The sequence below is a fragment of the Manis pentadactyla genome, chromosome 1 (genome assembly GCF_030020395.1).
Source record: "Manis pentadactyla isolate mManPen7 chromosome 1, mManPen7.hap1, whole genome shotgun sequence".
In the NCBI taxonomy this organism is placed as follows: domain Eukaryota; kingdom Metazoa; phylum Chordata; class Mammalia; order Pholidota; family Manidae; genus Manis; species Manis pentadactyla.
Genome location: NC_080019.1, coordinates 139,889,761 through 139,913,225, shown reverse-complemented (window position 1 = coordinate 139,913,225; position 23,465 = coordinate 139,889,761). Strand labels below are relative to the sequence as shown.

Sequence of the window (23,465 nt, the reverse complement as noted above, 5' to 3'; positions counted from 1 at the left end):
GACTGGTCCTGAATATTTTTTCCCTCCACTATATTGCTTCATTACCTAAAGCTGAAGTATGCGTCAAAGGAAAACAAAAGAGAGGACAAATACAGTATAGAAAAGAACTTCTTTACAATGAGTTAAGATGTTTAGCAATAAAATTTCACTTTTCATATGACAGCAGATACCCAGACCTTTTAAGTTCGAAATAAAAAGCAAAATGAAAGTCAAAAATTTCCATATTTTCATCCACAATCATTTCATAATATAAATTGTAAAACTTTCAATGCTACTTATCCAAACACTCTTAACCACCTAGATGTACCTAGATCCGTAATTTTCAACTGATGTTGAGCCCCCAGGGGGCATTCAGCAGTGTCTGGACACATGTTGATTGTCACAACTGGGGTTAGACAGGTCCTATTAGCATTTCCTGGGCAAAGGCCAGTGATGCTGCTAAACATTCCACAGAGCAGAGCACAGCCCCCTGCAAGGCAGGATTATCCACCCCCAAAAAGCAATAGTGCAGAGACAGGGACAACCTGCTTTGGTTCCCTCACACCCCATTCAGAGCTAAATTCTTGGGAGACTAGGCAGCAATTGCTACTCCAGCTCCACCATCTACTCATTCTTCAGCTGCTGTGCTCTTTTTCCATCCCTGGATTTTTTTTTAATTGATCACCATGTGGCATCCCGTTACCAATCATTTTACTTTCTTAAAATGATTTCCTTGTTTTTCACTTCACGGCTCATACCCTATCACTTTGATACCTTCTCTGAGCTTTTGGCTCAGGCACTTCTTTCCTTCGCCCACCCTTAAATATAGGTGTTCCAAGCAGTGGGAGTGGCCTGAGCCCTTTTTATTTTAACTGCTCCTTGCACACAGCCTGCCGGGGCAATCATGACTATTTCTATCTCCTCCCATTGCTTCACCCTCTATGTGGGAAAGAGCTCTCTTCTCAATTCCAGAAGATCCTTTTTTAATGGAACATGAAATATTTTTACCTTGGTATCTCATTAGTATGTCTAACAATATAGCCAAAGCCAACTTCACTGTCCTATTTCACTAGTTACTTCTCCTGTACCCTGCCATGTCTGTGGATGGTAGCACTAGACCCCCAACCACTCCACCAGAAAAACCTAGAAATCATCCTCTATCCCTAAAATCAACCATAAAGTGATATGATAGATAATTTCTAAATATAATTCTAAATATGTCCTTCTTTCAAGATTCACAGCTATTTTCAGTTTAAAATCTGACATACACTCTTTTCTGAATTATTTCCCAACCTCTTAACTTCTCTCTGATTTCAGTCATCATTCCTTTACCCCAACTGTCAACTCTCTTTCAAATACTTTTACATACCGAAAAAAGGCTACCTTCCCAAAGGTAAGCACAAGCCTACCTTTCCAACTTACACTGCCCGTGAACCTCACATCCAGCTAGGCAGTTGTCCAAATACTCTCAGTGGGTAGGCTTCCATTCTTTCCTTTACTAGGTGAAAAAATGGATGTGCCATAATTGAGTATTTATGTTGAATGTTATATATTATGAAGGCAAAACATTTATATAATCCGCAGCTGTCTCTCTACCATTTTGTAAAAATAAACCTTGGTTACCAATAGTTTTGAAAAATCACATTACTTTTACACAGATTTCTATTTTAATACATTTTAGGAACTATAAGAAAAGAGAAGAGACTGAGGAGCTTGTGTGAAAGATGACCAGAATATAAATGGATATTACTTAATCTTGTGTTGCCTCAAATGGCATGAACTGTTGACATGAGTATTGGAAGAAAGATATTATTCACTAGCAAAATCCAATTTAGAAGCCTTTCTGTTTTCCTCTCCATGTCAGAAGTATTTTTAGCATTTCTCAAAGCTCATTGATTTAAAAATAGAAAAATGCTACTGTCACACACACACAAAAATCATGGTTTAAAATTTTCCTCCTAAAACAATATTAATGATGCAATTAGGAGAGAGAGAAATCTTTTATATTAAATTAGAGTACAAGAATATGTGCTGTGTGTTGGAGCAATTTTAACAAAGCTAAAGCTCAGAAAAAAGAAATAAGTTTATTGCTGACCAACAATAAAATGGCTGGTCAATTTAGATAAACTTTAATATTGAGAACAAAAATTAGTTACGGACTAAAAATAAGTACTTGCTGCTGGGTAGATAAAAGAACAAATTAAAATTAAAATTTCTTAATTTTTATTTATGTAAAATAGGCCAAATTCCATTTAGAGTGTTTTTCCAAATATGGCACAATTCCCTAAAACCAAATTTTAGAAGAATCAGGATCTTATCTAGAGGTCTTCATTAACTTACTGTCTGAGTTTTGGTCACTTAACCATCATGAATTTCACTTTTACCTATAAAATAGGAGAATGCCTTGTTATATTTAGTATAAAGTTATCTAGTGCAGAGAAAATGAATAGAATTTGATGCTGAAATATTTCAATATATTTGAAAAGTTCCAGAAATAAAACATTTCAAAATAGAAATGGAACAGTTTAGAATATTTGCATTTCTGAGGTTTTGTGTGCATATTTCAAATCTCACTAAACTGCCTTTAATTTAACTGCTTTTTCAAGTTATAAAAATGAAATAACCTAGTGCCTGATACAAAAAAAGCTAAGTTCTAAGCTGTTATCTCAGCATACTTCACAAAATAAACCTAGGTCTTAGGATTCTTCTAGTCCTTTCCTATCGGGCTTATACATTTCAAGCATTAGATTCCAGATTTCTTGGTACAAACTATTAATCAAAAGATTGGCTGCCTTATAACAAAAGCTTTCATTGGAATACCTGAGTAAGTACTAGCATGATTTAGTTTACTAAAGAGGCTCTCATATATAAAGGAAATTATATATTGTTGATAAATTCAATACACATATACACAGTTTATAATCTAGTGTGGTACCATGTAGCATGTGAATACAAGTACCAAGTTTAACTGGAGATGTAAGACAATGAGCTCTCATTGAGCAGTCCCCTTCCAACCATATAAATAAGATTCATGAACCCTGAAATATATTGATTCTCTTATATCTATGAAAACCTACTGGTACAACCAGTAAGTTAAAGATCACAAACTCCTTAAAGTCCAACTGTTGCTATCTCATTCACAATTAATCTTAGATACAATCTTTCCTCAAATAGATAATACCAAAATTTTATGGTGCTATTTAAATTATGACACCAAAACCTTACTTATAAACCTTAAAAAACACTATCATTTTTTTTGTTCTGGAAAGCAATCCATGGTGTTACGGAAACAATGTTCAAATATATGCAAAGCATTGATATCTTGGCTTACTAGTGTTATTTGGGATACTTGATTAAAACATACATATACTTTAAAATGCCAAAGGCTGGGCAAGTCCTTAACTATTGTGATTACCAATCACAAGATCCTTCTATGCATGAACCTTTTGTCCCTTCAGAAATCAGCTCTCTTCTCTGATGAGTTTTTGGATAAAAATAAACAAAACAGAGTTGCTGTTATTGTTGGTATATTCTACCCTTCATGCCTAGGATAATGATTACTGAAATCAGCCTGGAAGTAAAAGAGTTAATATAACCTAGAGAGTATATTCTTAAAAGTTGTCTGATAAAACTTAGATTTAGAAACATATATATGTATATATAAACAAACATAAACATATATGTTTCTAAAACTAAAGTTTATAGAAAAATAAATATAGTATATAATAGTTACATATAAATAGGTACAGTATTGAATTTATGCCTTGTATTTGATGCCAAGTTAGATATAAACTTTTCAGTTGAACATAGCCAAGTTGAATACTTGATTATTATCACTCAGTAATACAGATTTTAAATATGACAAGCATCATGGCCACCTTGTTTTAATGTAATAACATAATTGTCACATGGCTTCAATACAAATAAATTCATTGCAACACCATGGCTTGACCTTATTTTGACCAGCTTTCTTTGGAGAAAGCAAAGTAAAATTATGCAGTGTTGACTATTTAATTAGTTAGGTATTAAACATCTATGGAAACAAATTGAAGATTTCTAAAAATAAATCAAAGCAAAAGTGTGTGCCATTTAATAGATTATGTTCACTTACATGCCACTTCCAGAGATGCATTTCGACTCACTGCTTCACCAAGATAGTTCCTTGCAACACAAACGTAGCTTCCTTCATCAGGTTTACTTCTGCGCCCGTGCACGATGCGCAAGAAGAATAAGGATCCACTAGGCAGTAGCATCCTGTGGGACCGGGGATCATCTTTGTCAGTCTCCACCCGCTCACCATCCTTGTACCACTCAATGGTGGGTGTTGGCCGGCCCTCTGCCTTACAGTTCAAAGTGGTGGGCTCTCCCTTAGAGACGATGACATCTGAAGGGTGCTCCACAATCCGTGGGGGAAAATCTTCCTGGCGGAGACGAGACCCTACAAAACATGACAACATGATGACAAACTTTAATATTTCCTTACTTTTAGCCTTTGTTTCCCTTGGATTCACAATGGAGAAACTGAACTTCAATTATTCAAAATGCACTTAGGTTTGTTTCACTCTTTTGTTTGGGTGCTTCTCATAAGTCATTCTAACTCCTTTGTGGAATGAGACAATATAGCAATAAATTAATATGATAATTCTAGTGGATTAGTCTTCACTGTTCCATGAATCATGACAAGAAAGAGTGAAACAGAGTATGAGATTTTCTTTTACAACCAGCATATTGGAATGAGAACTAAGGTATGACTATTTCCTGTCTTCAAAGTGTTTACTATCTATAGAGAGAGAAAACCAAGTGGGCATATCTAGAAAACACACACAGATACCATTTATTATGCTATCACTGTGTTTTCAGAATATAAAAAGAGACCCACAAATTACATATAAATGCTAATTCAATTTAAAAGATGAGTAAGAAACTTAGGAAATGACATCAACTGCCCAGGAATATAGAGGAATTAAGCAGTTGAAGCACAATTTGAAACCAGGTACATCTGACTGAGGGACTCCAGCATAAATCACCATGTTAAAATGAAATTAAGTGTTGCATGGAGGTCCAAGAAATGCATTACAGAAAGGAAATGGGAAAACAAATGTTAACTGTAACTAGGGCATAATAAGAGGCCTCTCCCCAAAAATGTGGCATTTAAATTTAGCTGTGAAGAAAGAAAAAGCATCAGTAGAAGGAGAAATGCACCCAGACTGAAGAAAAACCATGAGCAAAGGGACAGAGAAATGGGCATGTATATGCATGATATACTTCATAATCAGGGAGGAAGCTGATGTGGCTGGTGAGAAAAAGTAGCCTTATAGCCAGAGACAAAAGGGCTTTAAATACCATGTTAAGGAGTACAACTTTCATTCTATATGGCTAACAGAATTTGAGGGGTAATGACATCCTTATATGTGTACTAGAAAAATACTTTTGGTCTTTAATATGAAAGACAGCAATGGAGGCAAAAAGGCAGTGGAGAGTTACTTAACTATCCCAGAGAACAATAAAAAGAACCTGATCTTGAGAAATGACACTGAAGGAAGAAAAAAGAAGGGAAAAGATATGAGGCATATCCTAAAATAAACACTTGACAGAATATGGTATATCAACATACAGTAAGGGAGAGTAACAGATGCCAGTGACTTCCCTGTGACTGCAATGAAAGTGGAGCCATTGAGAAATAGAAGATACAGGAAGAGAAGGAAGTGTTAGAATTTTAAGATGAAGATGTTACATAATGTGTTGCTTTGAATGTTTTTAATTATAAGGTATCAATGGCCATAATTTGTGGAAAGGTCCTACAAACTGGTACAAATAAATCTAAAGGAGATGCTGAGAAAAATAACCATGTTTGAGGACATAAAGAAGTCTAGATATGAGTTTTTAAACATGTGCTCTTAAAATTTTCTGAACAATCACCTAACATTAGCATATTTCTATTGAATAAACAGAAGTAATATTTACTTCTTAATGTTATTTCAGTTTGCTTTCAATATTAGTTAACAATGCATATTTTAATTTAATAAGGGGAATTTAATTTGGTAGTGAGTGAATCTTTTCTTTTCTGAAGAAGATTGATTTTTAAATGTTGCTATTACCATTTGTTATCTCAAATCCAAGAATGAAATTATAGATTACAAGTGATAGATACCTAAAGCAAAAGAGTAATTTACCATACACAGGTTAGAATTAAAAAAAAAAAATGACAGAGACCAGAAGTATTTAAATATGGGCAGATTATACATCACAATAACAAATAAGGATATATATTGAAAGTACTGAGTCCCTAAAGAAAATTAGAAATTTGAAGAACATAAAATATAAGAATTATTTTTAAAATAATCAAAAAAGAATATCAATGTATTTAAATATGAATAACTAATCATACTTTACAAATCAATTACCTATTCCCAAATGTAAAGGACTGGACACACAGACATATAATCTGATCCTAAAATGTATCAAGACTTGTATGTCACTTTTCCTGTAACAGGCATAGGTACCCTACCACCATCTTTCTCAGATATCCTCCTTGTTCTTCTGTAATATCCCACCTATATTCTCCCCACTGTCAAAGTTGTTGTATTATTAAAACTAAGCAAGTCAATCATCCATTTTAATAGAGTACTATTTACTTTAACAAATAAATCCCTACCTTTTTAGGCAGTTGGCCTGGATAAGGCCTGAACAGGACTTGAAATACATTAATACCTATTAAATAAAGTATAAAATAATAGACATAAGAGAAAAAGAAGCAAAATATCTAAATCACTTAACTGTAAGATATAGAATTGAACATGTTCCATAAGCACTCTAAGAATTTTTACTCATTTAGCCTCAATAAAATCAGAAAGATTGATATTGTATCAAGCAACTTCTCAAACCACAATGGTATGAAACTAGAAATAAATTACATGGGAAGACAAAAAAGACCTAAAAACGTGTTTCTAAATAATCAATGAACAAATTAAAACAGAAATCAAGCATTAACAAATGAAAACAAAAATATAACACTCCAAATTTGTGAGACATCACAAAAGCAGTTCTAAGAGGGAAGTACACAGCAATACAGGCCTACATCAAGAAACAAGAATGATCCCAAGTAAACAGTCCAAACTCACAATTAAAGTAATAGAAAACAAAGAATAAAACCCAAAGTTAGTAGAAGTAAGAACATAATGAAAATATATAGGAAGAGATTGAATTAAAGATGGCAGCATGAGAGGTGAGACAGAGATCTCCTCCTAAAGTCACATATTATACAAAAATATAAGTAATACAACTAATCCTGAAAGAGAAACAGGAAAAAAGGCTGCACCAGACTACATACACCTGGAGAAAAGAGCAGACCTCATGGAACAGTGTAACATACCAAAGCTGTGACCCGGTGGGGCCAAAGCCCTTTCGTCACCCCAGCTCACCAGTGGGAGGAAGAGAAACAGAGTGGGGAGGAAGTGGAGGGCTGCGACTGCTGAACACCTAGGCCTGGAGATCTGCTCTGGGAGCATGAACCTACATTGCATGGTGCACTGGTGATTACTGGGGTTGGAAAGCTAAGACAGGAGGAATAACTGGAGACACAGAGATTCTAGCTGCTTGTGGAAAACAGGGATTCATATCTGGCTCATATGGGTGGGCAGTCTGAGAGACTTCCTAAAAGCGAGAGGGCTGCTAAAGATGCAAGGATTGCACAGAGATTACTGCTCAGGAAAAAGGACAGGTAGACAAAATTCTCCAGGTGCACTCTTCCCAGCAATACAGGCCTACATCAAGCAGGTTGGGAGCTTAAATGAACATCAGGCACTCCATCCCCCTGGCTGGCTATGCAGCTCCATGGGCCCCCACTGTGATACACAGCCTGGTGTGTCTTCCTCCCAGCTAGCCTGCACCTGGCCAACAAACCAGCAACCACTGCCCTGGTGTCAGGCCAGACAGAAGGAAACCCCACATAAAGCAGCTGCAAACACAAAGCATAGAGGCTTACACGTGTGTGTTCAGCCCACTGGTTATGGCATTGGAGACAGCATAGCAGCGAGGAAGCAGGAAATAGCTCTTTCCTCACCCCAGGCACCAACACCGCTCCCCTGAGACCCTTAATATTCCTCCATGGGCTAAGCAGCTCCAGAAAGTAGAGCTTCTGAGCATAAGAGGGCACCACAGACAAATATGAAACACCAAAGGGACCTGGTTCAAAGCAAAATTATGAATACACCTGAGAAAGATTCAAATAAAATTAAGCTCATGAATATACCTGAAAGAGATTTTAAAATAAAAATCATTAACATGCTCATGGAGGTACGGAAAAATACTCAAAAACTCAGGAATGAATTTAGGACAGAGATCCATTCACTGAAGAACACAATGCAGGGTATTAAAAGCGGATTAGATATAGTGGAGGAGACAATAAATGAAATAGAAATTGGGAAAGAGGAATACAAAGAAGCTGAGGCACACAGAGAAAAAAGGATCTCTAAGAATGAAAGAATACTGAGAGAATTGTGTGAATTCAAATGGAACAATATTCACATTATAGGAGTACCAGAAGAAGAAGAGAGAGAAAAGAGATAGAAAATTTCTTTCAAGAAGTAATTGCTGAAAACTTCCCGAATCTGGGGAAGGAGATAGTCTCTCAGGTCATAGAGATGCACAGATCCCCCAACAGAAGGAACTCAAGGAAGACAACACCAAGACATATAGTAATTAAAATGTCAAAGATCAAGGATAAGGACAGACTATTAAAAGCAGCCAGAGAGTGAAATAAGATCACATACAAAGGAAAACCCATCAGGCTCTCATCAGACTTCTCAGCAGAAACCTTACAAGCCAGAAGGGAGTGGCATGATGTATTTAATGCAATGAAGCAGAATGGCCTTGAACCAGAAATACTTTATCTGGCAAGATTATCATTTAAATTTGAAGGAGAGATTAAACATTTTCCAGACAAGTAAAAGCTGAGAGAATTTAGCTCCCACAACCAACTCTACACTGCACTTTGGAGGGACTGCTGTAGATGGAAGTATTCCTAAGGTTAAATAGCTGTCACCAGAGGTAATAAAAAGGGATAGACAAAGAGTACAGAATATGATACCTAATATATAAAGAATGGAGGAGGAAGAGAAGGAAAAAAAGAAGAACCTTTAGATTGTGTTTGTAATAGCATACTGAGTTAAGTTAGACTCTTAGATAGTAAGGAAGTTACCCTTGAACCTTTATAATCATGAATCAAAAGCCTGCAATGGCAATAAGTACATACGTATCGATAATTACCCTTAATATAAATGGTCAGAATGCACCAATCAAAAGACACAAAGTCACTGAATGGATAAAAATACAAGACCCATCTATATACTGCCTACAAGAGACTTACTTCAAACCCAAAGATGTACAAAAACTAAAAGTGAAGGGATGGAAAAACTTATTTCATGCAATTAATAGGGAGAAAAAAGGATGTGTTGCAGTACCTGTATCAGACAAAATAGACTTTAAAACAAAAAAACGTGACAAGAGACAAAGAAAGACATTACATAGAAATAAAGCAGTCAATCCAACAAGAGGATATAGCCATTATAAATATATATGCACCCAACACAGGAGCACCTATATATGTGAATCAAATACTAACAGAATTAAAAGGGGAAATAGAATGTAATGCATTCATTCTAGGAGACTTCAACACTCCACTCACTCTGAAGGACAGATCAACCAGACAAAATAAGTAAAGACAAAGAGGCATTGTGCGACACAAAAGAACAGATGGATCTAACAGACATCTACAGAACTCTCCACCCAAAAGCAGCAGGATACACATTCTTCTCAAGTGCACATGGAACGTTTTCAAGAATAGATCATATAATACACCACAAAAAGAGCCTCAGTAAATTCAAAAAGATTGAAATTGTATCAACCAGTTTCTCAGACCACAAAGGTATGAAACTAGAAATAAATTGTACAAAGAAAACAAAAAGGCTCACAAACACATGGAGACTTAACAACATGCTCCTAAATAATCAATGGATCAATAACCAAATTAAAACAGAGATCAAGCAATATATGGAGACAAATGAAAAGAACAGCACAACACTCCAACTCCTGCAGGACACACCAAAGGCCATTCTAAGAAGGAAGTATATAGCAATCAAGGTCCATTTAAAGAAGGAAAAACAATCCCAGATGAATAGTTTAAATTCACAATTATTGAAACTGGAAAAATAAGAACAAATGAAGCCCAAAGTCAATAGAAGGAGGGACATAATAAAGATCAGAAAATAAATAAATAAAATTGAGAAGACTAAAACAATAGAAAAAAATAATGACACCAAGAGATGGTTCTTTGAGAAAATAAAGAAAATAGATAAACCCCTAGCCAGACTTATTAAGAAAAAAAGAGAAATCTACACACATAAAATGAATCAGAAATGAGAAAGGAAAAATCATAACAGACACAACAGAAGTACAAAGAATTATTAAAGAATACTATGAAAATCTACATGCAAACAAACCGGAAAACCTAGAAGAAATGGACAACTTTGTAGAAAAATGCATCCTTCCAAGACTGACTGAGGAAGAAACAGAAAATCTAAACAGACCAATTACCAGCAATGAAATTAAATCGGTAATCAAAAACTACTAAGGAACAAAACCTCTGGAATGGATGGATTCACTGCTGAATTTTATCAGACATTTAGAGAAAACATAATACGCATTCTCCTTAAAGTTTTCCAAATAATAGAAGAGGAGGGATTACTTCCGAATTCATTCTAGGAAGCCAGCATCACTCTAATACAAAAACCAAGCAAAGACACCACAAAAAAAAGAAAACTACACACAAATATTCCTGATGAACATTGATGCAAAAATACTCAACAAAACATTAACAAACCAAATTCAAAAATACATCAAGAGGATCACATACCATGATCGAGTGGGATTCATCCCAGGGATGCAAGGATGGTACAACATTCGAAAATCCATCAACATCATCCACCACTTCAATAAAAAGAAGAACAAAAACCACATGATCATCTCCATAGATACTGAAAAAGCGTTTGACAAAATTCAACATCCATTCATGACAAAAACTCTCAACAAAATGGGTATCCAGGGCAAGTACCTCAACATAATAAAGGCTACATATGACAAACCCACAGCCAACATCATACTTTACAGTGAGAAGCTGAAAGACTTTCCTCTAATATCAGGAATAACACAAGGATGTCTAGTCTCCCCACTTTTATTCAACATAGTGGAAGTCCTAACCATAGAAGGCAACACAAAGATATAAAAGGAATCCATATTTAAGGAAGAAGTCAAACTGTCACTGTTTGCAGATGACATGATATTATTCATAAAAAACCATAAAGAATCCACTCCAAAACTACTTGAATATCTGAATTCAGCAAAGTTACAAAATTAATACAAAGAAATCTGTTGCATTCCTACACACTAACGATGAACTAGCAGAAAGAAAAATCAGGAAAACAATTCCATTCACAATTGCATAAAAAAGAACAAAATACCTAGGAATAAAGGGACTTAACCAAGAAAGTGGAAAACCTATGCCCTGAAAACTGTAAGACATTCTTAAGATAAATTAAAGAAGACACTACAAATGGAAATTCATCCTATGCTCTTGGGTAGGAAGAAATAATATTGTCAAAATGGCCACTCTGCCTAAAGCAATCTATAGGTTCAATGCAATCCCTATCAAAATACTGACAGCATTCTTCAACAAACTGGAACAAATAGTTCTAAAACTCATATGGAACCACAAAAGAGCCCAAATAGCCAAAGTCATCCTGAGAAGGAAGAATAAAGCAGGGGTATCTCACTCCCCAACTTCAAGCTCTACTACAAAGTCAAAGTAATCAAGACAATTTGGTACTGGCACAAGAACAGACCCATAGTCCAGTGAAACAGAATAGAGAGTCCATATATTAACCCAAGCATATATGGTCAATTAACATATGATAAAGGAGCCATGAAAATACAATGGGGAAATGACAGCTCCTTCAACAGCCTGTGTTGGCAAAATTGGACAACTACATATAAGAGAATGAAACTGAACTACAGTCTAACTACATACACAAAAGTAAACTCAAAATGGATCAAAGACCTAAATGTAAGTCATGAAACCATAAAACTCTTTGAAGAAAATATAGGCAAAACTCTCTTGAATATAAAAATGAGCAACTTCTTCATGAATGTAACTCCACAGGCAAGAAAAACAAAAGCAAAAATGAACAAGGGGGACTATATCAAACTAAAAAGCTTCTGTACAGCAATGGACACCATCAATAAAACAAAAAGGCATCCTACAGTATGGGAGAATATATTCATAAAAGACATATCCATTAAAGGATTGACATCCAAAATTATAATATAAAGAGCTCATGCACCTCAACAAACAAAAAGCAAATAATCCAATTAAAAAATGGGCAGAGGATTTGAACAGACAGTTCTCCAAAGAAGAAATTCAGATGGCCAATAGGCACATGAAAAGATGCTCGACATCACTAATCATCAGAGAAATGCAAATTAAAACCACAATTAGATATTACCTCACACCAGTTAGGATGGCCAACATCCAAAACACAAACAACAAATGTTGGTGAGGATGTGGAGAAAGGGGAACCCTCCTACACTACTAGTGGGAATGTAAATTAGTTCAAACGTTGTGGAAAGCAGTGTGGAGGTTCCTCAAAAAACTAAAAATAGAAATATAATTTGACCCAGGAATTCCATTCCTAGGAATTTACCCTAAGAATGCAGGAGCCCAGTTTGAAAAAGACATATGCACCCCTATGTTTATTGCAGCACTATTTACAATAGCCAAGAAATGGAAGCAACCTAAGTGTCCATTAGTAGATGAATGGATAAAGAAGAGGTGGTACACATGAACAATGGAATATTATTCAGCCGTAAGAAGAAAACAAATCCTACCATTTGCAACAACATGGATGGAGCTAGAGGGTATTATGTTCAGTGAAATAAACCAGGTGGAGAAATACAAGTATCAAATGATTTCACTCATCTGTGGAGTATAAGGACAAAGCAAACACTGAAAGAACAAAACAGCAGCACAAGCATGGGACCCAAGAATGAACTAACAGTTAACAAAGGGAAAGGGACTGGGATGGATGGGAGGGTAGGGAGGGATAAGGGGAAAAAGGCGCATTATGATTAGCATACACAATGTAGGGGGGTGCATGGGGAAGGTAGTATAGAACAGAGAAGACAAATAGTGATTCTATAGCATCTTACTATGCTGATAGACAGTGACTGATGGGGCACGCAGTGGAAGGAAAGGAGGGAGGAAGGAAGGGAGGGAGGGAGGGAGGGAGAGAGGGAAGGAGGGAGGGAAGGAAGAAGGAAGGGAGAGAGGGAGGGAAGGAGGAAATAATAAATATAAGACCATAAATAAATAAAATAAAAAAGAATAAAAAAAAGAAAAAAATCAATGAATCCAAGAGCTGGTTTTTTGAGAAAATAAACAAACTAGAAATACCCCTAGCCATATTAACAAAGAAAAAAATAGAGAGTATACAAATAAATGGGATCAGAAATGAAAAAAGCAAGAATCACAACTGAGACCACAGAAATGCAAAGAATTATTAGAGAGTTCTATGAAAAATTATATGCCAACAAACTGGACAGCCTAGAAAAAAATGGACAACTTCCTAGAAAAAAGTACAACCATCCAAGACTGACCCAGGAAAAAAAACAGAAAATTTGAACAGATCAATTACCAGCATTGAAATTGAATTGGTAATCAAAACATGCCCAAAAAACAAAACTCCATGTCCAGATAGCTTCATAGCCCAATTCTACCAAACATTTAAAGAGGTAATACCCACCTTTCTTAAAGTATTCCAAAAATTAGAAGAGGAGGGAGTACTTCCAAACTCATTCTATAAGGCCAGCTTCACTCTACTACCAAAACCAGGCAAAGACACTACAAAAAAAGAAAATTATAGAGCAATAGCCCTGTTGAACAAAGATGCAAAAATCCTCAACAAAATATTAGCACACAGAATTCAAAAGTACATCAGAAAGATCATCCATTATGACCAAGTGGGATTCAATCCAGGGATGAAAGGATAGTACAATATTCATAAATCAATCAACGACATATACATTAACAAAAAGAAGGATAAAAACCACATGATCATCTCAAAAGATGGTGAAAAATCATTTGACTAAATTTAACATACATTCATGATGAAAACTCTTAGCAAAGTGGATATAGAAGGTACATACCTCAATAATAAAGACCATGCATGACAAATCCACAGGCAACATCATACTCAAGGGCAAAAAACTGATTGCTTTTCTTCTAAGATCAGGAGCAAGACAAGGATGTCTACTCTCACCACTTTTATTCAACAGTACTAGATATCCTAGTCATGGCAATCAGACAAGACAATGAACTAAAAGGCATACAGTTGGTAAGGAAGAAGTTAAACTGTCACTATTTACAGATGACATATTACACAGAGAAAACACTAAGGACCCCACCAAAAAACTATTAGAACTAACAACTGGATTCAGCAAAGTTGCAGGATACAAAATTAAATACACACACAGAAATCTGTTGCATTCTTATATACTAACAATGAACCATCAGAAAGAGAAATCAGGAAAGCAATGCTATTTGCAATTGTATCATAAGGAATAAAATACCTAGGAATACACCACCCAAGGAGGTGAGAGACCTGCACTCTGAAAACTATAAGACACTCATGAGAGAAATTGCAGAAAACACAAATAAATGAAAATCTGTTCTGTGCTGATGGATGGAAAAATTAATATTGTCAGAATGGCCATCATGTCCAAAGCAATTTACAGATTCAGTGCGGTCCCTGTCAAATAGCCAAAGCAATCTTAAGAAGAACAAAGACTATTATTATGGGGTATTATGCTCTCTGACTTCAAGCTATATACAAAGCTACAGCAATCAAAACAGTATAGTACTGGCACAAAAATAGACCTATAGATCAATGGAACAGAAGAGAAAGCCCGGATTTAAACCCACACATATATGGTCAATTTATATATGATAAAAGAGTCATGAATATTCAATGGGGAAAAAACAGCCTCTTCAATAACTGGTGTTGGCAAAACTGGACAGCTACATGCAAGAAAATGAAACTGAATTATTAACTCCATACACAAAAGTAAAGTCGAAATGAATTAAAAACCTAACTAAGTCAGGACACCATTAAACTGAGAAGAAAACAAAAGCAAAAGTCTTTTGAATATAAGCAGGAGCAATTTTTTCCTGGACACATCTCCTTGGGAAAGGGAAACAAAATCAACAATGAACAAGTGGGAGTACATCAAACTAAAAAGCTTCAGTCAGCAAAGAACAGGATCAGCAGAGCAAAAAGGCAACCTACAGTATGGGCAAATATATCTGTAAACAATATTCTGATATGGGATTAACAACCAAAATATATAAAGAACTTAGATGCCATAACACCAAAAGAACAAATATCCAATTAATACATGGGCAGAGGACCAGAACAGACATTTCTCCGAAGAAGAAATACAGACGGCCAACAGGCACAGGAGAAGATGCTCCACATCCCTAATCATCAGGGAAATGAAAATCAAAACCACAACAAAATGTCACCTCACACCAGTTATAATGGCCACTATCTAAAAGATAAGGAATACAGCATCTGTGAGGATGTGAAGAAATGGGAATACTCCTATACTGTTGGTGCAAATGTCATTGGTGCAGCCACTATGCAAAGCAGCATGGAGGTTCCTCAAAAAACTAAAAATAGAAATCCCATACAACCCAGTAATCCCATTTCAAGGAATTTACCCAAAGAAAACAAAATCCCTGACTCAGAAAGATATTTGCACCCATATGTTTATACCACACTTTTTGCAATAGCCAAGATAGGGAAGCAATCTAAGTGTCCAGCAATAGATGAGTGGATAAAGATGTAGTATATATATATATACAATGGAAAATTATTCAGCCATATAAAAAAGCAATTCTGCCATTTGTGAAAACATGAATGGACCTAGAGTGTAAATTACATGAAATAAGCCAGGCAGAGAAAGACAAATACTGTATGATTTCATTTATTTGTGTAATCTAAAAACAAAACAAAATGAAATGAACAAAATAGCAGTAGACTCACTAGACACTGAGAAGTGAGTGGTAGTTAACATGGGGGAAGGAGTTGGGGTGGGTCAGTGAGGAGGGTGAGGGGGATAAAGGGGCACAAAAATTCTCAATTAAATGTTGGTCACAGAGATGATAGTACAGGTTGGAAAATATAGTTAGTGATTCTGTAACATCTTCCTGTGTGGACAGATAGCTATACTAGATGGGGGTGAGTATTTAATAATACAAGTAACTGTTGAACCACTTTGTTGTATACTTGAAACCAATATAAGATTGTATATCAATGATACTATGATTAAAATATAAAGGATTTTACTCATTTGTCACTATAGCATATATAAACTATTCTAGTGTTGTCACATTTGGATATTTTTCTAGTAAATTTATCTCACTTATTAAAAAATTCAAAACATATAACCTAAGTGTAAGAGGCAAAGCTATCAATTAGACAAAATTATTCAACTTGAGCAAATTTTCATTACCTTGAGTTAGGTAAAACCATCTTGGATATCACACCAAAACAAGAGTGATAAATCAAATTTAAATATGTTTGTATTTAAGAAATCACATCAAAAAATAAAAAAGACAACCCACAGAACTGGAAAAACAATTTGCAAATAATATATCCAATAAGGGACTTATATGTAGAATACATAAAGATTCCTTACAACTGAACAAAAACACAAATAACCAAACTTTTGAATGGGCAAAGGAGTTGAATAGACATTTATCCAAAAAAGCTAGATAAATGGCCAGTAAATACATGAAAAGATGCTCAACATCAATAGCAATTAGGGAAATGCAAATCAAAACCTCAGTGAAATATACCTCACACTCACCAGGATGGGAATAATAATAAAAACATAAAATAACAAGAACTGTCAAAAGATGTGGAAAAACTGAGAGCCTTATACATTGCTGGTGGGAATGTAAAATGGTGCAGCCACTTTGGAAAACAATCTAGAGTTCCTCAAAATGTTCTGGAATTAACATACTACTCAGCATTTTTAGTGTATTTTGTGATATTTTAGGTTTATACACTGAGAGGAAATATTTACAAGGTCACCAGTCTAGTCCACATGGCTCCCTTCTGCTTCTCTTCCTAGCAAAGACAGCAGAAACTACCATTTCCCCCATCCCCTTCACTTCCTGCTCTGCCAGGCACTCACTCCCTAAACTTACTCCCCTTGCTTGCTTGCTGTGCATGTAGAAATGTTGCAGATACGGAAGCAGAAAGATATATATTGCTCCCCTGCCTTTGTTTGGGGCTCAGACCTTAGGAGATTACTCCCTTCTGAGTCCAACGGTGTAAAAATAAAACCTTAACACTCCAAGACCTCCGAGTGCCCCTTGGTTCTTCCGTCAGGGATCCAGTCCAGGTTTTTCAGGTTTCTCCGTAACACACAAAAGAAAGAAAACCTATGTCCATAACAAAAACTTATACATGTATGTAATGTAAGGTTCATAGCAGCATTATTCATAATAACCAAAAAAAAACAGGAAGAGCCCAAATGTCCATCAACTGATAGATAAATATTGCAAATTCACATAATAGAATATTATTTGGCAATAAAAAAAGAAAGAAGTACTTACACACAGTACAATATGGATGAACCTTGAAGACATTATGCTACATGAAAGAAGCGAGTCACAAAAAGTCACATATTGTGTGATGCTATTTATATGAAATGTCCAAAATAGGAAAATCCATAGAGACAGAAAGTAGATTTGTGGTTGTCTAGGGTGGGAGATGGGAGCTGGCAGTTTAGGGGACTGAAGAATCTTTTAGACATGATGAAAATACTCTAAAATCTATTATGGTGATGGTTTTACAACTCCATGAAAATAATAAAAGTCAGAGCACTGTGAACAAGTTTAAGTCAAGGCATAATAATTCATGTTCACTCTTACCAACAGTTAGCTTATTTTCTTCATTTATAATTTTAGATTTTAAATATAATCATCAGGATTGCAGGATAGCAATAGCCAATAGGGTAGGGCATAAAATAAAATAGAAAAGTTTAACCAGCCAGAGAGAGAGAGAGAGAGAGAGAGAGAGAGAGAGAGAGAGAAAGACAGAGATGGAGATATGCAAAAATATATCTAAATTTTAAGATACTAAAAGTGAAGGGATTAATTCTGAGCTCCCTTAAATTCAGACATTACATAACTATAGCAGTAACCCTTAATATATGGGTAAACCTTAGCCTTAGGGAGGTACATGAATTCTTTAAGATTGTATATAAAAATTGGTGTTCTTATGTGAGCAGGATAGGGTAGTGGTAGGAGAAAGATAGCTTTCATCATATTTTCAAAGAGTTCTGGGCCTTTAAAATTATAAAAAGACCACTAAACTACTAGGCATTCTACTTTACTGGACCAAAACAACCTATTATTTGCTTTAAAAACAAAAAAATACAACTGAGTTGTTGGTCAAACTCTTTGGGGATTCAAAATTGAACAGTAGAGAGGGCTGTACATCACGCAAAGTGCCATGAAACTGTCCAACCAAGAGCTTTCATATGCAAAGGCATCTTGGAAATATGGGATCCCTAGGCCAACCCCAGATCTACAGAAACTAGATTTGCATTTTAACAAGATCCCCCAAGGATACACATGCACATTAAACTTTGAGAAGAACTGCTCTCAGCCCAGATTTTGTATGGCCCTGAGCTAAAACTATTTTTACATTTTTAAGAATATTGTTAGAAGTAGAAAACTGAGGAAGAAAAAGAAAAAGGACAAGGTAGAGAAGGAAAGAGGCCTTAAGTGGCCTAGAATGCTTGAAATATCTGTTATCTTTCACTTAAAAGAAAAAGTTTACCAATCCTGCTCTAGAGTACCTACTTATCACTTACATTAATAATTTTGAACTATATTTCTTTTATGTAGGACCATAAAAATGTTTTCTCCATATTTCAGATGAAAAATATAACTTTGAAAGGAGTATTAAATTGCTCATGTAATAAGGAATATCAGGATCCCTATAAAAGCAGCCTAAGCAATTTATCAGAATTACTATCTGCAATTCTAACTTCACTTGCTGCTGACAGCAAGTCTGGGCATCTTTTATATCTCAATTATTAATTGGGCAATCAAACAGTCAAGTTTTAATTAAAAGCATTTTATTCAACTGTCCTTACCTATTATGAAGACAGACAATGGAAATTAGTCACACAGTCTTAAAGATGAATATCCCAATGTTTATTTTTACTGCCCAACAAAGTAAGCTATAAAATAGTCATGTGACTTGTCCATAATGGAATGGCTAGTAGAGGCAGAATTAGAGCTCAAGGCCTATAATCCAAAACATGCCAGGCTGCTTAAAAACTGGATGAAGAGTAAAGAATGCACATAACTACACTAACTCCAAAATCCTCTTCCAAGTCTGATTTCAGGAAAATGAGGCAAATGAATGCCTCTAGTCATCAAATACCCAGAAGAACATCTTCCTTGCTTTTCGAAGCGTGATTCTGTGATTACCTGCATCAGAATCACTGGGAATATTTTTTTTTTAATGCAGATTCTCGGTCTCCTCAGTGAGCAGGATCCATCAGAAGTTACAAGTGGAAGGTTCTAAGAAGCTGCATTTTTAGCATGCTTATCAGGAGAAGGTCATGCACTTAGACCTGGCTAGATGTAAGCATTCCACAGAAACATCTAATTAGTCAGCTGGATGCAGATGCATCTTTGAATAATGTTGTAGGCACCAACATTTACATAATGGATTATTTCTGCTTCTCAGAGACTCTCAAACAATGATTTCATTATGATTTTTGGTAAAATACTTTGAAAAAACTAATTGAGTAGTTTATTAGCTCTTCAAATTTTAGAAGGCTGGAGGTGAATTATAAAATAATTTGTGAATATATTTAATTTAGTTTTCTTGGTCAATAACCATTGGTTTGCAGTGAGTGCTACAGAAACTTTTTGTTTTCAGAAGGGACTTCAGTTACCTCATATAAAAAGGAGGATAAAGAACATTTGTTGATTTCATTCCATGTGTTTGAAAGTAAACTCTTCCTGACTCATATTCTGCTGGGATATACTATTTCCTTGAACTAAGCTTTACTTTTCATTCACATTCTAGATAGCCATATCTAATTAAGTTAAGCAACACATTTTAAACTTTTCCAAATTTTTTCAAGGGCAGAGAAAATCCTTGGCACTCCCTCCAGTGAAGTTTCTATGCACTGCCTGTTTTTCTTTTGCTCAAAAATATATGTAATATTGTTTCTTAGTTCATAACTATGTTTGTTTTAAAAAGACATTTAAAAAAAAGAAAACTGGTAAAATTAAGCCAGCAAGATTCTTCCTGATTATTCCAATTCTGAATGTGACCAGGGATACCTCCTGAAGTTTTCCCTCCCCCAGTCTGAGAAGTACATAGTACTACATAGAAAAGTGAAGGCTACATGACCCTCCACATTAAGAAGGAGGCCATGTGCTAGAAAGAAGGGATATAGGTTACTAACCAGAAAAGATTTATGCTTCACTTTAACCAGGTGCAAATCTGAACATCAATGTCTCACCAGTTATTTTAGATGATGAAAAGAAATCATATATGTCATATACATAGATCACCAGGACATGTAGTAAGCATTGAGTATAATTTATTTGTTTCTCTTCTATAAACAAACATATTTCCCAAAATGTTCCTCTTAAAACTCTAATCGCATTGATAAGAATTTCTTTTTCCTGAGGTCATTCTTACATTAGTGTTCATAAGTAAAATTTACTTACATACATGGTAAATTTTAGCTAGACCAGGCTGATTAAGTTACACGAGATACTGCTTTCTATTTTGCCAGCTACATCCTATTCAAAATTTTTCCTACAGAAATAAAGTTATCTCAGTGCCACTTCAAATGCTGTCCACAATGATGAGTAAGGTAATGTAATTTGTAATGAAATGGAATTAATTAATAACTCCATCAAGTTTGTCCTTACAACTTTTCCATCCTTGAATTCTTCATGATGACTAAATTACAGTGTACATGTCATATGAGAGAGGCGGAATAGGAAAGGTCTATAAAATAATCTTTTCTTTTCCTAGAGGTCCTATGAGATGACAGGACGTGGTGAGAAAGAAAACACAAAGACAGTTTTATCCATTTGAACCTTACTGAAACTCTCTCAGGAGATCATCTGATTTGGCAATGAACTAAATAAATTTATAAGATTCTCATTGCTTCTGGAAATAGAGCAGTGCCATGTTTAAAAGAAGTTTAAATTACAAACAACATCAAAACTGAGACCTAGCAATACTACTTAGCTATTACAACATTTCTGCATGGCTTTTCACTGTCATAAAACTACAGGATGAAGTTTGTGAAAAGGAACTGACAAAGATAAAAGCTGCTTCTTGTCAAACTTAACAGGCGGCCCTGATCCAAAAAGTGTCAGTTGTGCAAAACGGCATCTAGCAGTCACTATTACCCAGTCTTCCAGGTCCAACAGGCAGAAGACTGAGATACCATAGACCTTCTAGTCTCAAAGCCCCATTTACAGATAAGAATAAAAAACAGCGAATCAAAGGACTGAAAGTTTTCCCAAAAACCAAGGCTAAAAGAACACAGTTGCCTTAGTTGTGATTTCAAGCTCTTACCTATATTTCAGAAGTCCAGAAGACTTCTATAGTGACCCAGGCACTAGATTTCAGTTGTATCTTGTTTTGCTTTTGTTCAGTTCATTTTTTTCCCTGGGTCACTGTATGATTCAGTATACGATGCTATGCAAATTACCTAAACTTTCCTACGGTACTATTTCTTCTCTCAAAATTGAGGCAACTAAAAGAGTAATTTGTTACAAATTCATTGTTTTATGACCCAGTGACACTCTTCATGGCTACCACATCATAAAGGACATATCTCAAAGAGAAGATAATAGGTAGCAATTTAAATTTATTACCAGAGAGCAAATTTTAAAAGATATACACTGTAGAATAATGTTCATACTTTTAATAAAAGTAAAAACTAGAAAGGTTTGCCTTGGTTTGTCTTATGTTTACTACCAATGTCAATGGTTATCAAAATGCTTTCTTGGAGAATCTTCCAGAAATGCACAATGATTTAAATGCTTTTATTTTAAAATAGCTTGAGTAAATCTTAGAATTTACTCTTAAATTTCTATGAAATTTATTCACATTGCCAATAAATACATGGTTTTATAAATCATTTTAACCAATGACCACTTTAACCAAATATTAGCTCTTTAGTAACCAAATACATGGACACTTATCTTAAAAGTAAATATTTAATACATCATTTAAAATACAACCTTAGTCAAAGATATTCAAAAAGTTCTTCCTTATTTAAGGTAAGCAGATTGCTATTCCCAGAGAAGGTAACTAAGGCAGATTTCACGAAACTTTCTCTTTGAATTTCACAATTGTGTTTCAGGCCTTTATTTATGACTTAACAGAAATTGCTAAAAATACTAAAAGTGGAATACATTTTCCTCTTTTTTTTTACTTAATGTGGTTCAGCACCTTCATTACATAAGTCAGTTGCTTTTTCTAATAAATTTTCTAGCTGCCTACATCCAATGCCCAGAGCCACTGACCTTGCCTGAGCAGGTGGGCCTGGGTGACAAAGGGCCAGCATCCAGGGGAAATGCAGGGCTGGTTTGGGTAGGTTAGAACCAGAAGGCAGCTGAATCCAGGGGTGGACACATGTGAATATCTATATAACACTGAAGAGAAATCTTGAAATCATAGATCTGAAAGATTTCCATTAAATTTTTAGGAGCAATTTTCTTCTGAGAAAAAGCAAATTAATTTCCTACTTACAAATTCATTTTCCAACAATGCAGTGAGGAGCCAATGTATTAACCTGGACATTCACCTAATGCTATTTCAAATCTATTTGCCACATCTTACCATAGTTGAAGGCATTATTTAAACAGTGATTTGCCAACAAATCAGAGGTCTTCATGGGTTATTCAGATTTACCTTACAATGACAAAAACGATCTCTATTCCAGGAAGATATCTTAAAATTTAGCTTCTTACTGTCACATTTATAGTATGTTCGTGTGGTTTCAAAATTGCATTTGGCTTTACAAAAGATAATGCAATGAAATAATCTCCAAACTCATTACATTAACAGTGTTTAATTTTCTAAAGGCATTGATAGTTTTTGGTAGAAATTATGAAAAGGTTTTCAGAAAATGGCACCTCACTTATGTAAACTCCTAATGGAGTGATAACATTTTGGTCTTCTGTTCTATTTGCTAAGCAATATAGTCTGAGCAAGAGCATTAATTCTAGTAACTGAAGATGCCAAAAACCCTAGTGTGGGTGTCAGAAAACACTATTCCTACCAGCACTGATATTTTATGTGAGT

The 23,465-nt window shown here is 35.2% G+C and overlaps 1 protein-coding gene across 6 annotated transcripts in view; it reads right to left on the bottom strand.

Annotated features, from left to right (window-relative positions):
• Window positions 1–23,465, bottom strand: part of ROBO2 (roundabout guidance receptor 2) — a 662,153-nt gene that overhangs the window by 573,730 nt on the left and 64,958 nt on the right. For all 6 annotated transcript variants that reach the window (XM_036881516.2, XM_057501769.1, XM_057501770.1 and 3 more), the window contains exon 2: window positions 4,091–4,417. In XM_036881516.2, the coding sequence (XP_036737411.1) occupies window positions 4,091–4,417 (327 nt within the window). The remainder of the gene's footprint in view (window positions 1–4,090; window positions 4,418–23,465) is intronic.